Genomic DNA, 15,573 nt, shown 5'->3' on the forward strand with positions numbered 1-15,573 from the left:
ATTCTGATGCTATCTTAATAACTCAGGTAATTGACTATTAAAATATGAACTTTCTTTTCTTGTTAAATGTCAACTTTAAATGATCATTTATATTACATAAGGCATTCCAACTCACATTTCATACCTTCAAACACTTAAAAAATTAGAAGTCTCTGGGTTTACATCCGTCTATATCAAAATCCTTATCTTGAGTTTGTAAGACATCTGATTCTGACAGCTCAGATCTGTTGCACTATCAAAACAGGAAACTCATTAAATATCTGACCTTTGTAAACCTTTTTGTTCATCCAACTTAAAAAACAAGCCTAACCAGGTATTGCTCCTTTTTCTCTTCTTTCTTTTTTAGGTTAGAACAAAATAAAAGTATTTATTTATTGGGTGATATTGGTTAATAAAATTATATAGGTTTCAGGTGTACAATTCTATTACAAATCATTTGTATATTACATTGTATATTCACCACCCCAAGACAAGTCTTCTTCCATCACCCTTTATTCACTACTTAACCATCTTCCTCCCTTCCTCCCTGAGGAAGACAGTGCTATTGTCTGTACCTATGAGGGTTTTTTTTTTTTTCTTAATCCCTTCACCTTTTTCACCCAGCCCTGCAACCAGCCTGCTCTCTGTCAACTGTTCATCTATGAGTCTGTTTCTATTTTGTTAGTTTATTTTGTTCATTACATTCCACATATGGGTGAAATTATATGGTACTTGTCTTTCCCCCACCTGGTTTATTTAACTTAGCATAACATTCTCCAGTCTATCCATGCTGTCACAAAAGGTAATATTTTCTTCTTTTTTACAGCCCAGTAGTATTTGGTCGTGTAAATGTACCACAGTTTTTCTGTCCACTCATCTACTAATAGATGTTTGGGTTGCTTCCAAATCTTGGCTATTGTAAATAATACTTCTATGAACATATGGGTACATAATAGTCTTTCTAATTGGTGTTTTGGGATTCTTAGGATATATTCCCAGAAGTGGAATCTCTGGTTCAAAGCACAGCTCCATTTTTAATGTTTGAGGAAACTCCACCAGTCTGTATTCCCACCAATGGTACACGAGGGTCCCCTTTCTCCACATCCTTGCCAACACTTCTTGTATGTTGACTTCTTGTTTGATGGTAATCATTTTGGCAGGTGTGAGGTGATATTTTATTGTGGTTTTGATTTGTATTTCCTTGATGATTAGTGATGTTGCCTGTTTTTCATGTCTTTTGGCCATGTGTATTCCCCTTTTGAAAATGTCTGTCTATTCTGGCCTTCTGCCCATTTTTTAAATTGGATTGTTTGATTTTTGGTGTTAAATTTTATAAGTTCTTTATAAATTTTGAATATTAACCCCTTATCAGATGTGTCATTGGAAAATATGTCTTCCCATTCAGTGGGTTCCCTTTTCATTTTGCCGATATTTTCCTGTGCTGTGCAAAACTTTTTAATTTGATGTAGTCCCATTTGTTTGTTTGTTTTTCCTTTGTTTCATTTGCCTGAGAAGATATATCAGAAAAAACATTGCTAAGAGAAATGTCCAAGATTTTATTGCTTATGTTTTCTTCTGGGATTTTATGGTTTTGAGGCTTATATTTAAGTCTTTTATTTATTTTGAGTTCATTCTTGTGTCTTTACTCACATACACATTTCCTTCCTCTGCTGTTGTTGAAAGTATTCCCCCATAGTCTGGCTGCTGACTGTCATACTGCCACTGAGGTTCTGGGTTCTCACCTGCAATTCCAACAGCTGTTGCCACCTTCTATCTGTTTTCTGGCCATAGGTTCTTTGGAATTTTATAATTTAAGGAAGCTTCCTAAACTTACCAGTACTTATTCAGCCTCTCATTCAGTTTTCTTAAATAATAAAATATTAACAGGGATAACAATATTGTGATTTGAAGTACTGAATAACATATACATATCTGTAGCTTAAATGAAAATGATACTAAAACATCATTACTATAATAAATGGTATATAGAATATATATGGCATATAGTAGTCTGTTTCTTATGCTCATAAGTATATAGTTTATTTAATTAAAGTGATCTCAAGAGTTTTCTGTCCTGGACAGGGAAGATTTTTATGATTGGCAACCTAAAACTCATGGAAGCTAAAATAATAATTTTGCTTGAGAATACAGTTTAGTGGCTAACCTGGGATTAGAGTCTCCATCAAAATGTTATTAGTGCCTCCCTTTATATTGTTGAAATATTCACATGAAATAATTAACATTAGGGTTTTTTTCTTTCAGTACCTATATCACCTTCACTGTGTTTTTTATTTGAAGTGCATTAAGTTTCACAGTGTTATTTCTCTTCTATTTGTTCATTAGATTTTATTTTACTCCCAACTTTTGAGGTTATATTTCAAAAATACCATAGTTCCTTATTTTGATATGATTTTGAATTTATTTTTAATGCTCAATTTTTTTATACTACTAAATTTTTAAAACCTACATAAACTTTATTTTCTGCTGTGGTATAAATTTATTTTAACATATTGTAAAAACGCAGTAGGTAAATATCATGAAAAAATGTAGTAGACATCTCTTCCATATATGCTAACCATAATTCAAATAATATGCTTTTACAAGAGAAGTAATCAAATATTTAGTCTTACCATAAATTAAAACCCTGGCTCCCAGGTGTTGGGAACCGCCCTGCCTGGTTTCAGAAGCTGTAACCCACCATGGTTAAGGCTGAGTCAGAGTTGGGACCATAAGCCATTAAGGAGACAAAGCTTATCTCCCTGGCAGGGGTGCCATCTCTGCCCACTTTACCCTGCTTGGCACTGAGCTTGACCAGTTAGCCAATGACGGGTAAGATTCCTCAAGGGAGGAACAACCTAAGACAGGCATGGTCACAAAAAAGGCCCACAGGGAAGGACTCGGAAGGCTATAGAAAAAGCGGGTGATGGACCCTTGCCCCTCAGCTTTGAAATAGCCTGAATCCTCATTCTGTCTGAAAGAAGTCTCCTAATCTCTTGATTGCCTTACTTCCCCTGCCAGACTTAAGCCTTAAACAATGACAGAGGGCGGTGCAGTCCTGTGCTGGAAAGGGCGGATTCCCAGGGGAATCAGGCTTAAGAAATAATGCATAAAATCCTGTGAAACCTGCTTTGTTTTATACCCTCAGCTTAAATGATAAGGGTCCAGACCTGAAATGAGTTTGTTTCCCAAAGTTTTATAGCCCTTTAACTAACTGACCCTAACTCAGAATAAGCCCTCAAACTTCTTTATATGTTGTCTTTTGTTTGACCCTTACTGCCTGACAATGATTGATGAGCTTTATCTGTATTACTGTGCAAAATGAACCTAATAAAAGCCCATGGAGGAAAAGGCTCTTGGCCCTTCTCCTTTGAGAGATTGGCCACCTCTCCTCACCAAGCAGATTATGTCTTGGTAGAGTTATTCTCAATCGTGGCGGTCGGGGGGGCTCGGCGGTAAAGCTCCCCGACACCCAGGTTTCATTCTGTTGATCCTCTAATATAGAAGTGATTTTTAAGTCCTTAGAAATAGTCTGTTATGCCCTGTATTTTAATAATGTGCTTGCGAAAAATTTAATTGTGTTTACACTTCATTTTCTTTTTTGAGAATATCTGGGAGAAATATATTCAGTGATTCTGAGACTTCTAGGCAAGTCAGGTATATGATGACATTTTTCATTTTGTATTACATATGAAATAGCTTAGGACATTTTATAAACTCTTAAAAATGATTTGATTTAAAATATGTGTGGTATTATTTTGACAGAAATTTTAAACATTAAAATTATTTAAAGTAGAGCAATTGGAGCAACAATTGTCTGCTTACCCAATACTATCTCCCAGCAAATAAATAAGAATGCACACAATTTTTTCCAAAAATTATTCTTGCCTGCCATGGCTGCTGTGGCTCTGTAGATTGATCCGGCCTGAGAACCAAAGGGTCGCTGGTTCAACTCCCAGGCAGGTTACATGCCTGGGTTGCAGGCCAGGTCCCCAGTAGGGGGCACGTGAGAGGCAACCACACATTGATGTTTATCTTCCTCTCTTTCTCCCTCCCTTCCCCTCTCTTTAAACAAAGTAAATAAAATCTTAAAAAGAATTATTCTTGCTTATATCTCTTTTTCTCACCCAATTTTTCTTCATTGTATATCATCTCTAAAATTTAAAGCAGCAATGCACATATTTTTGTGAAATTATTTATTATTTCAGATAACAAGAGTATCAATGAATGAGTGATATCTTTTACTGAAAAAGATCAAAGGCCTTGACTTGAATATGCATGGTGTGGATATGAATAAGCAATTTTGAAATAAGAAATTTTCTTAGTGATTTTTCTTAGTGAGGAAGACTAAGTAAAAAGATTTTGAAGTAATAGGTTTTAAGGTTATTAAAAATTATCACCAAGAATTTGTAAAATTATAACTTCTGCCTTTATGAAACCTCTAGAAAGAGTTGACAGAAAGTATCAATATTGAGAGGCTATTCCAATTGAAGGTCTGAGCCAAAAATAAGGTGAAATAAATTTCTTCTCATCCCTTCCAGTTAGTTAGCTCTGTGGTAATATTTATTTACTTGGTTTCTTAGAAACCTTAAAGTAAATACACAGTTTTACATATGTTTTGTCTTCCACACATTACGGAAATATTCTAAAAAAGGTTATTGGGCTTGTGCCTTAAAATAATTATTCCAAGTAGCTTGACAGAGGAAAATCTGTCCCCAAGAACAAACCCCATCTCCAAAGATATCTTAATATCACAAAAGCTATGAAAAGGCCACTCATTGCTTTTATTATGTTATCTCTGGAACCATTTAGATTTTACAATGGGGTTTTCATAAATTAAGTCATCTAGCTCAAAATTCATATAACTTTCTTGTATTTTCTTAAGCTTCCACTTGAGTAGAATTAGGTCATCAAGGAGTTTTTTCTCATTTCTCAGAGGGCAGAATTCTAAGAGAAAAAAATCTCTTTTTTCCCCAAATGTTTTATGAGATTCTTTGGATAGAAATACAATAGTGGGTCATTAGTTAAGTTTTCACTCATTCAACTATTTGCTAAATGCCTAAAATAATTTAGGTGACATGTGATGTGTTGGAGATAGGAGGACAAAATCAGAGGCCCTTACACACAAGGTTGTGGTTGCTGGGCAGAATGTAGAGCACAAGACAGATCCTGTAAGGACAGAGCCCTGAAAAGGGCAGTAGTTAGGTTGCACAGGAGGAGGGCAAAGGGCAGAAGAGCAGGAGAATCTCCCTGGTAGGTAGAGCTCAATTTGTAGGCTAAGTAACAACTAGCCAGGTGACAATGTGACCTTATTCACCCAAATATAACTCTTGGAAACATTTAAATAATTTAGAATTGTTGATTTCTGCTGAAGGTCCTGTGCACATCCTTCACAGGGAATTCATGAACTTGTTTGGCCAGGTCCCCAATAGGGAGCGTGCGAGAGACAGCCACATATTGATGTTTCTCTCCCTGTCTTTCTCTCTCCCTTCTTCTCTCTCTAAAAATAAATAAATAAAATCTTTTTAAAAACCCTGTCTTCTATGTATATACACATATGTATACATTATATTTTAGACATATACTATATATGCATACACACATATAGTACATAAATATACATATAATGTACTGCATGCACACTCCTATATATGTATGTGTTTTTGTGTGTTTGTATGTATATGTATCTTTCTGATATTGGAATCTATTTGAAAACCTGCAGAAATTAATGTACTTTGTGACTTTTGACATTAATTAATTATTCTGAGTCTTAATTTCTTCACCTAAAAAATGGACTAATGATAAATGACATACTGGATTATTAAAAGAATTAGCCTTAGAGCACCTTGCACAGTGCACAGGCAATAATGGGTGCTCAATGTGTAATGCTTGCTCTTCATGGAAAGTTTAGCATATTTGGATGCCAGGAACAATTATGTTCTTATTTTTGGAAATCAATAGAAAGTTTGTTTCTTAATGATCATTTTTTTTTAGGAATAGCCTATCAACCTATATATTAAGATTGTAAGACCATTAACCTTATGGAGGAAATCTAGGAAAAGTTGTAGACGTAATTCTATTTAAGAACTATTATTTTGCTCTGTAATTAACAGCATCCTTTTTGATAAACTATTTAAATTACACTCCATTTTCTTACAAATTATACTACCAAATCCCTTTCCAGACTTCTTTTTGTTAATGTTTATACCGTAAATGTGTATTCATAGGTACACATATCTTGACTTTTTTATCTGTTAACATTTTAAACGAACATATATTTCTTTGAAATATGCTTTCTTTCCATTTAAAATGAAACATGATCTCTGACTAGGTCACACATAGAGTCTCATGGTACAATAATTGAAACCACATTGCTGCCAAATATATGTTGAGAGAAAGGAAAGGGAGGAGGAGGCAAAGGAAGGGAAGGGTAGGGAGGTAAAGAAAGAGGGGGGGAGGGGAAGGAGAGGGACAGAGGTAACAGATGCTAGGCTTACCCATAGGCTAGCATAGTCAGGAAGCTATGGCTGGTTGTGTTTAAATAGTGCTGCTGTCTTTGAGTCAGGACAGGATGTTTACTTTCTCAGCACCTTCAGTTTGCATAGTTGTGATATTGGAACAGTCATTGTATCTGCCATATAGGATTGCTAAGAGGATACAAAGGGTTAATATATGAAATATGTTTGGAATAGTGTCTGGCTCAATACACAGGAAGAGGTAAAACAAGTTTGTTATTGTCTTGTAGTGGCACATATTCTTCCTACAATTTCCCCCACTATGTTTGTATAATGTTTCATTCTCTTTATATAACAATACCGTGAGAATGTCACCCTTATACACTTCAGTGCTCACACTTAGAATTTAATATTTGTTCCTGGTCCTTTATTTTTTAAGGTCAGATTTACATATAGTAATGTTCATATTTGTACCTGAAATGTATTGCTTATGAGTTTTGACAAATACTGTAACCCAATCCCTATCAAAGTAGAGCATCAGTGTTACCTCAGAGAGTCACCTGCATGCTTTTTCCTGGTCTATCTCTGACCATCTGCCAGAGGCAGTTGTTCTTCTGTTTTCTTTTTTGATTTTAAATCAGTATTTAGAACTTCAGTCAGTTTAGAAAAAAGCAGAAAAGGCAAGCAGTTGGCATTAAAAAAAACCAAGGGGGAGGGTGGAAGTGAGGAAGGGAGGTGGGTTTGGCTGGGGTGGTGGGGAATGGAGGGGGGGAATGAAGACAACTGTAATTGAACAATAAAATAATTTTAAAAACACCACTGTTAAATAAATTATGTAAAGTTTCTATTTACAGCATGTTAATAAGCAAAGTGTAAGAAAATATCTCACAGCAATCGAATTGCTTGCTCCAATCCTATAATGTAGACTTCAACAACGGAGAGACAGCAACCTGTTCCCATACCTTTCTCTCCTATATGACAGGCTTCAGAAGGAATACAACTGATTTAAGCTGCATTTCAAGTGCTCATAAGAGAACAAACCTGCCAGACCTCCAGGCACATAGCTGAACTTCAGGAATTGGGATTACATGACTGACTGTGGAGAGTTACAGTGGGGGGTAGGAGAAATAATAGGAAAAAAAAACCTCTCCTCTTCCTTGTAACTATCTCCCTTCCAAAGATAAAGGAAAATTAGTAGTAGGTATACATTGTAACGAATATAAAATAGACAAAATGGCTTTTTGAGGACAAGGTAAACATTTTAAAAAGTTCAGTTTTTATCATAGTATATTAAATCCATGTTGTGATTTGTTACCATGGTTCCTTCCAGGAATCTCTCAGTTCCAATAAGAGGGTTGATTACTGTAATAACTGTCAGAAAAGATTTCTCCAAATGTGTAGACATGTCTGTGATTCTTGTTATTTGAGTAAATTATTTGTGAATGTCTGAGTGCAGCATTAAAGTTATTGTCATTGTATAAAGGGATCTGCTGAAAGTAAAACCAGTGTAATATGCGTGGTCATTGTATCTATTTTAAAAAGGTCTGAGAAATAAAGTCTACACAATATCTCTCTCATTTTTTTGTTTCAGTTGTTGGAAATGATGGATTTTATGTAATACTGAAAGGCCTAGCTCGACCTCGAACACAGGTATACAAAAATTTGATTGAAGAAAATGGGTCGACAGCCTCTTTCATTCCTCAGATATTTCACAGCTTCGTTTCCAGTGATGACTTAGAAAACACTGCACTTGCTGAGATGCACACGCCTGTATGTGACCTCATGGTAAGAAATGAATGTGTTTTTTCCATAAGCAACACTATCACTATTGTAAAATTTGATCTCTTCCAGGTAAATTCACACTTCTTCCGTAAGTCATGAAATAGTTAAGATAATACATCTTTTATAAATTTTTCCTTTTTTTGAAATAATTTTTTATTGTAATTCTATTACAGTTGTCTCAATTTTTCCCCCTTTGCCTTCCTCTGTGCATCCCAACCCCTGCTCCCACGGTCAACTTCCATACTATTGTCCATGTCCCTGGGACATTAATACATGTTCTTTGTCCATTCCCTTCCCCTTCTTTCCACGATTGTCCCCCTCTTACTTCCCATATGATATGTATTCACTCTTCTTATATTTATTGAGACTTGTTTTGTGTCCTAAAATGTGATCTATCCTAGAAGATGTTTCCTGTGTTCTTTTAAAAGTATGTATATCCTGATGCTTTGGTGTGAAATGCTCCGAGTATATCAATAAAATCTATTTGATCAAGTGTGTTGTTTAAGGCTACTGTCTCTTTCTTGATATTCTGCCTGGAAGATCTATTCATTGAAGGCAATGGTATGTTAAAGTCCCCTGACTATGACTGTATTTCTGTAAGTCTGCCCCTTTCTGTCCATCAAGGTTTGCTTCACATAATTAGGTGCTCCCATGTTGGGTGCATAAATGTTCAACTAGGGTTATATCATATTGTTGGATTGTTGCCTTTATCATTATGTAGTGTACTTCTTTGTCTCTTACTATAACTTATGTTTCAAAGTGTATTTTGTCATATATAAGTATTGCTATGCCAACTCTTTTCCTTTCCATTTGCAGGAAATATCTTTTTTCACCCCTTTACTTTGTGTATATAGTTTGATCTGATGCAGGTCTCTTGGAGGCAGCATATATGTGGGTCTTGTTTTCTTATCCATTCAGCTACCATATGTCTTTTGGTTGGGGAATTTCAGCCTTTTATATTTAAGGTGATTATTGATAGATATGTATTTAGTGTCCTTTTATTGTTAGACTATTTTCCTTCTTTTTTTCTCTTTTTCTTCTTCTTGTTCTTAAAGCAAGTCATTTAATGTTTGTTGCTATACTGGTTTGGTGTTAACAAATTCTTTCAGTTTTTTCTTATCTAGAAGTTTCTTAATTCTCCTTTGTTTTAGGTCCTTGCTTTCCGTTACCTTGAATATTTCACATAACTCCCTTCTGTCCTGAAATGTTTCTGTTGATGAAAAAGACATGTCTATTTCCTTCTCTGTGTTTGGGAAATTTGGTGGCATTATTTCTTTAAGTATGCTTTTTGTTCCTTTCTCTGTCCCTGCTCTAGGTAGGGTGCATGTGCGGTAGTGGTTCTGGGTCTGAGATGAACATGCACCAGGGCTCAGGGACCTTGGTGGTGCCATCTCTGAGATGCATGTGATCCATTCCAGGGAAGCACATCAACATGGACTCTGTTGTCTCTGTCAGGTGGTGTCCATATTAGCCAAGACTGTGGTAGTCCACAGTGATGACAGTCGTGGTGTACTCAGTTGCTGAGGCTCTGGGGTCCTCAGTGGTGAAGGCTGCCAGAGTCATTCTGTTTTCTATGCTCACTGGAAGACTCACAAGACAGAGGATTCTTCTTGTCACTGAACTGTGCTGGCCTGGGGGAATGAGATGACATAGGTAAAATGCTTCCTTTATTTTTCTATGTGGCCATTCTCTTTTTTTTTAATGCTTCATTCGGATATTAAAGTTCTGTAATTGAACTCCAATATTCTCCCACATCTATTTTAGTTTGTGGATTATTGCTAAATTACTGTTTTGTGGGGGCAAGGCTGAGTGGGATCTCTTGTTCTGTCATCTTGCCGAGGTCTGTCATATTGTTTTGATTTCCCATCTTGGCTGAGGTGCAGGAGGGTAGGAAGATAAAAATTTCAGAGGTTTTCACCTCATATCCCTTACTGATACTCTTACCACAAAGAAAAAGAGACTCATGTGAGGGCTCTACCATCTATCCATTCAAATTATTCATTTATGGTTCATGGAAGTTGCCACAAGTTGTGTCTAATGACGAATGAATCCACTGTTAATGAGACCTGGGACAAAACTTCATTGTTTTTGGTGTGTCCTCCACATTTCCTCAGTGTAACAGATGGCCATAGTGACACTTCATGTCCCCAGATTTTAAAATTACTATCTCAAGTTTCCGGGTTCAACCTTATCTGGAGCTATGCTATCCTTATAATTAAGAACTAGGCCCAGTCCTTAGCTTTTGCTGTCTTCAAATAGTAGAAGATTCTTTCTTTATGTGTTGCCATGGAAACTTTGGATTAGATGCTTCACCTTAAGCTGATGATTGATATTCCTCAACCTTTTATTTTTTCCTCAGTGTCTTGATATCTCTCAGCAACAGTTACTCAATTCTGTGGTTGTTGTCATTATCTCCCAACATCTCAAAGTTCTGAGGTATTGTTTCTTTCAGTGCATTCTTTTCTGCCAATAGCCCATCCCTGTTCACCACCATTAAAACTTGTATCAATTGTACTAGTACAACGTGTCAGAAGCTATCAGTACTACAGTGATAGAATTTTATTGCAAGCTGGCTAGTAGGAAGTTTACAGCTCCATTTTTTTTGTAATTCTGATAGAATATATTTTTTAAAGGATAGAAATAAAGGCAGACAATTTTAACTGTCAGAAACTCTAGAGCATTTGTTCTTAACTCTGCTGAATGACAAGTCTGTGACTCTTCACTAAATTTATGTCAGATTACTAAAAATTTAAATTATGCTTATATAGTCCCATATATAAAATGAGTTATATTTATAGAGCATGTTGCTCTTTGTTTAATTTTAGTAACTGAACTTTCCCTGTATTTATTTAATGGGACTTTTAAAAGGTGAAAACATTACTATTCCCAAAGATTTGTGCATAGAAGAATTTCTGTGGTTTTTTTACACAAAAAATCAAAGGTTTTTCCCATTTATTTGTCTTCTCGCTGTCATTTGATTTTTTATTGTGTTGTATCAGAGAATCAAAATACAAAGAAGAAAAAAAAAACAATGACATCGTCACTCTTCAATTTTACCTTCTAACAATTTTGTTAAAAAGGGGGCATCATCTGAACATAGTGAACATAAGTGAGAAAGGTGCAGTCTGAGGATCAAGTTCATTTTTTCATGAGATAAGTACATTTCTGAGTAAAAATGGTTAGAGTACATGTCTGCTGAATTTACTCTATGGTGAGAACACAATAGTGCAGAACAGATATATGGAAACGGTTCTTGTCTTTGTTTTCTTGATATTGATTTATACATTAAGTCAGAGTGTTTCCATTTTAGTGCAGATGTGTGTCATAGAACCACAGTGTAACATAGCTCTTGGAGACCAGCATTTAACACAAGCTTTCTTTGTGTGCCCACTTTCTAACTTTGCTCCATTGTACAATTTACTTAATTGCTTCATGTGTAAAATGGGAATAATCAAAGTACTTGCCTTAGGAAATTTTGTGAAGCTTACATAAGAAAGAAAATGCAATGATGTTTTTGGCACAGGATATGGATTTCATAAATAATAGTGTATTATTTTTGTTATTATTGTAATTGAAGCAAATCAAGAAAAATTATTAAGAATATTGCTACATACTGTAGGATAATGAATTCTTCCCCAACTTCTACCATGGCTGCTAGTGTGGAGTCAGTGTATACCCTGCTGTATATCCTGAAACACTGCCACCAAATCTGAGTCTACTGGGAGGCCATTTCCCAGGTTGGACACATGAAATTGGTCTATCTCAGTAATGAGTTCACTCAATGTGTTAAGTATTTCATCTCATTTCCCACTTGAGAACCTCTGCTTCTTGAGTCCACCTTCAGGAGCCATAACCATGGGAGGCAATTCTTATGTACAATATGGAAACACTCTGTTTTTCCCTCTCCTTTTCCTTGCCTCAAAATCATGTCACAGCTCTTCCTTTCTTTGCTCCTGTATCTACCAAGTCAGATACATAGCATGCCATGCTTCACTTCAAATCCATTACTAGAATTATTCACTTATCATTTATTGATGATTAGGTTATAAGGAAGCTTAATTTTTCAACTTCACTATCTACCTAATTCATGATCTTGCAACCCACTTTTGGATCTTGTTTCACATGGTTATTCAGTAGAGCAATCAGTGCTAACTGATGGGTACTTTTTATGTACAATTTATTTTTGCTAGGCTATCTAGCTTTGTCACGATCTCCAAAATTATATTTCATTACTTACCAAATTGAAATATATATCTCTACCTTGTAGATACTCATATGTTTAACAGAATGTATAGAATACCCATATATACCCTTATCAAGAAGGAACTATACTCCAGTTAGACAGAGAAGGCACAGAACAAGGACATATTAAGTGCAATTTGAAATAATACAGGTGAGGACTTCTGGCCAAGATGGAAGTGTAGGTAGATACACTTTGCCTCACTGCACAACAAAAAGAATGACCACAACAAATTTAAAAACAAAAAATAACAAGAACTGACAGAAAATTGAACTACATGGAAGTGTGACAACCAAGGAGTTAAAGAAGAAACATTCATTCAGACTGGTCGGAGGGGTGGAGACAAGCAATCAGGGTGGAAAGGACTCACAGCAAGGCAGTGGCTGGAGGACCAGAGAATCCCACATTTGTGTGCAGACAAACCGAGAGGAACAACTGGGGAGGGAGATAGACTGCAAAACCCACGGTTCCAGCATGGGGAAATAAAGCCTCAAAGCCTCTGGCTGTACAATCATTTCAGGGTTGAGGTGGCAGGAGAAACTCTCAGCTTCACAGGAGAGTTTGTTGGGGAGACCCACAGGGTCCTAGAATGTGCACAAACTCACCCCCCTGGGTATCAGCACCAGAAGGACACAACTTATCTGTGGGTAGTGGAGGAAGTGACTGAAAGCCAGCCAAGAGCCAAGAAAACAGCTTTGTTCCTTCTCGGACACCTCCCCCACAAACAGCACCACAACCCAGTGAAGTGGGTTGCCCCACCCTGCATAACAGGCACTCTGAGACAAAAAAAAAAAAAAAAAAAAAAAAAAAGGCTCAAATGAAAGAACAGATCTAAGCTCCAGAAAAAATACAACTAAGCAACGAAGAGATAGCCAACCTCTCACATGCACAGTTCAAGACACTGGTAATCAGGATGCTCTCAGAAATGGTTGAGTATGGTCACAAAATAGAGAAAGAAATGATGGCTATGCAAAGGGAAATAACAGAGAATGTACAGGGAACCAACAGTGACAGGAAGGAAAGCAGGGCTCAAATCAATGGTTTGGACCAGAAAGAAGAAATAAACATTCGACCAGAACAAAAGGAAGAAACAAGAATTCAAAAAAATGAGGAGAGGCTTAGGAACCTCTGGGACAAGTTTAAATGTTCCAACATCTGAATCATAGGGGTGCCAGAAGGAGAAGAGGAGAGCAAGAAATTGAAAATTTATTTGAAAAAACAATGAAGGAGAACTTCCCCAATCTGTCAACGGAAATAGACTTCCAGGAAGTTCAGGAAGCCCAGAGAGTCCCAAAGAAGTTGGACCCAAGGAAGCATACACCAAGACACATCATAATTACATTATCCAAGATTAAAGATAGGTAGAGAATTTTCAAAGTAACAAGGGAAAAAGAGACAGTTACCTACAAAGGAGTTCCCATAAGACTATTGGCTGGCTTCTCAAAAGAAACCTTACAGGCAAGAAGGGGCTGGAAAGAAGTATTCAGTCATGAAAGGCCAGGACCTACACCCAAGATTATGCTATCCAGCAAAGCTATCATTTAGAAGGGGAGGGCAGATAAAGTGCTTCTCAGATAAGGTCAAGTTAAAGGAGTTCATCATCAAGCCCTTATTATATGAAATGTTAAAGGGACTTATCCAAGAAAAAGAAGTTTATAAAAAATATGAACACTAAAATGACAACAAACTCATAACTATCAAAAACAACCTAAAAAGAAACAAAAAGAAAAACAACCTAAGCAAACAACTAGAACAACAACAGAATTGCAGAAATGGAGATCACATGGAGTGTTATCAGTGGGGAGAAGGAGGGGAAGCAATGGAGGAAAAGGTACAAGGAATAAGGAGCATAAATTGTAGTTATAAAAGAGAGAGGGGGAGGTTAATAATAGTATGGTAAATGAAGAAGCTAGAGAACTTATATGTACGACCCACGGTCATGAACTAAGGGGGAGGGATGCTGGAGGGAGGGATGGAGTAGGATAGAGGGAAATAAAGGTAAGAAAAAAATGGGACAACTGTACTAGCATAATTAATAAAATGTTTATATAAAAAAGAAATAATGCAGGTGAGGATAAAAGAGAACAGAACTCAGTAGGAGACTATCCTGAGCTTGAATACTGGCAAGGCTGTTTACTGTCATTTGGCCTAGGGCGCGTTCCTTAATTTTTTTGAAGCTCAAGTTTTTTGTTTTAATCTGTAAGATCCATTTAGTGGTAATAATACTAACAATATCCTTTTCATAGATCTGATTTGAGGGTTAAATTGAATAACCCTTGAAAATAGTTAACACAAAAAAGGGCTCAAAATTATTCTGTTTTGATTTTATATATTAGTGATAGGTATTAGTTGCTAAATAAACTTTGTAGACAGTATTTAATATTTTAGCTTAAAGAAAAGTGTCATAACACTTGGTAGGATATAAATAAAGTAGATGGATTGAGAAAATTAAGTGGATAGACTAAGCAGATCAGGGAAGGCATACCTTGTGATTATAAAGGGCTGTTAGGAAAACTATTAAGTCAGAATTCACAGCATATTTTTGGTGTCACTGAATAAACTATATGACTAGAGTGATAAATTTATCTAAGGGACTATTTTGAAGATCGGACTAGAAACATAGGGAGTAGAGGATATTGAATTTGAGGTTTAAAGAGTTTGTTCTTATTTGGACACTACTTGAAACCACGGACATTGACTTATACCCACACTAGCATTTAATACAACAATTTATATGTGTCATACTTTTGAAAGAATAATTATAGAGGCACCTAGCAGGGTGCCTGGTATATAAAGAAGGAAGAATAATTGTATGATCACTGCTCTGGTCCAAGAGTAATATTATAAGTGCATTAAATACACAGTAGTTAAATTCTTAATTTGTGCTTGTATAAATCAAATATTTTAAGTATGTGATGCTAGGACCAGTGCATAAAGGATATAAAATGATATTTATTTGCATTCAGTTTGTAGCTATAATTAAACCCTTCAAAAGAAGGTAAAGGCAATGATTCTATTTCCTATTTTAATTGTGTAAATCTAGTAGCTGGAGATAATAACCACATGTGCATAATCTAATTCCTTGCTACATGAATTTAGTTGTTGATATTTAAGTAAATT

At 35.9% G+C, this 15,573-nt stretch overlaps 1 protein-coding gene across 1 annotated transcript in view; it reads left to right on the plus strand.

Moving 5' to 3' along the window:
- Positions 1–15,573, plus strand: part of CNBD1 (cyclic nucleotide binding domain containing 1) — a 364,424-nt gene that overhangs the window by 265,386 nt on the left and 83,465 nt on the right. Inside the window, exon 7 of the mRNA XM_053929253.1 lies at positions 8,023–8,216. Within this exon, the coding sequence (XP_053785228.1) occupies positions 8,023–8,216 (194 nt within the window). The remainder of the gene's footprint in view (positions 1–8,022; positions 8,217–15,573) is intronic.

Source organism: Desmodus rotundus, chromosome 8, assembly GCF_022682495.2.
Source record: "Desmodus rotundus isolate HL8 chromosome 8, HLdesRot8A.1, whole genome shotgun sequence".
NCBI classification, from domain to species: domain Eukaryota; kingdom Metazoa; phylum Chordata; class Mammalia; order Chiroptera; family Phyllostomidae; genus Desmodus; species Desmodus rotundus.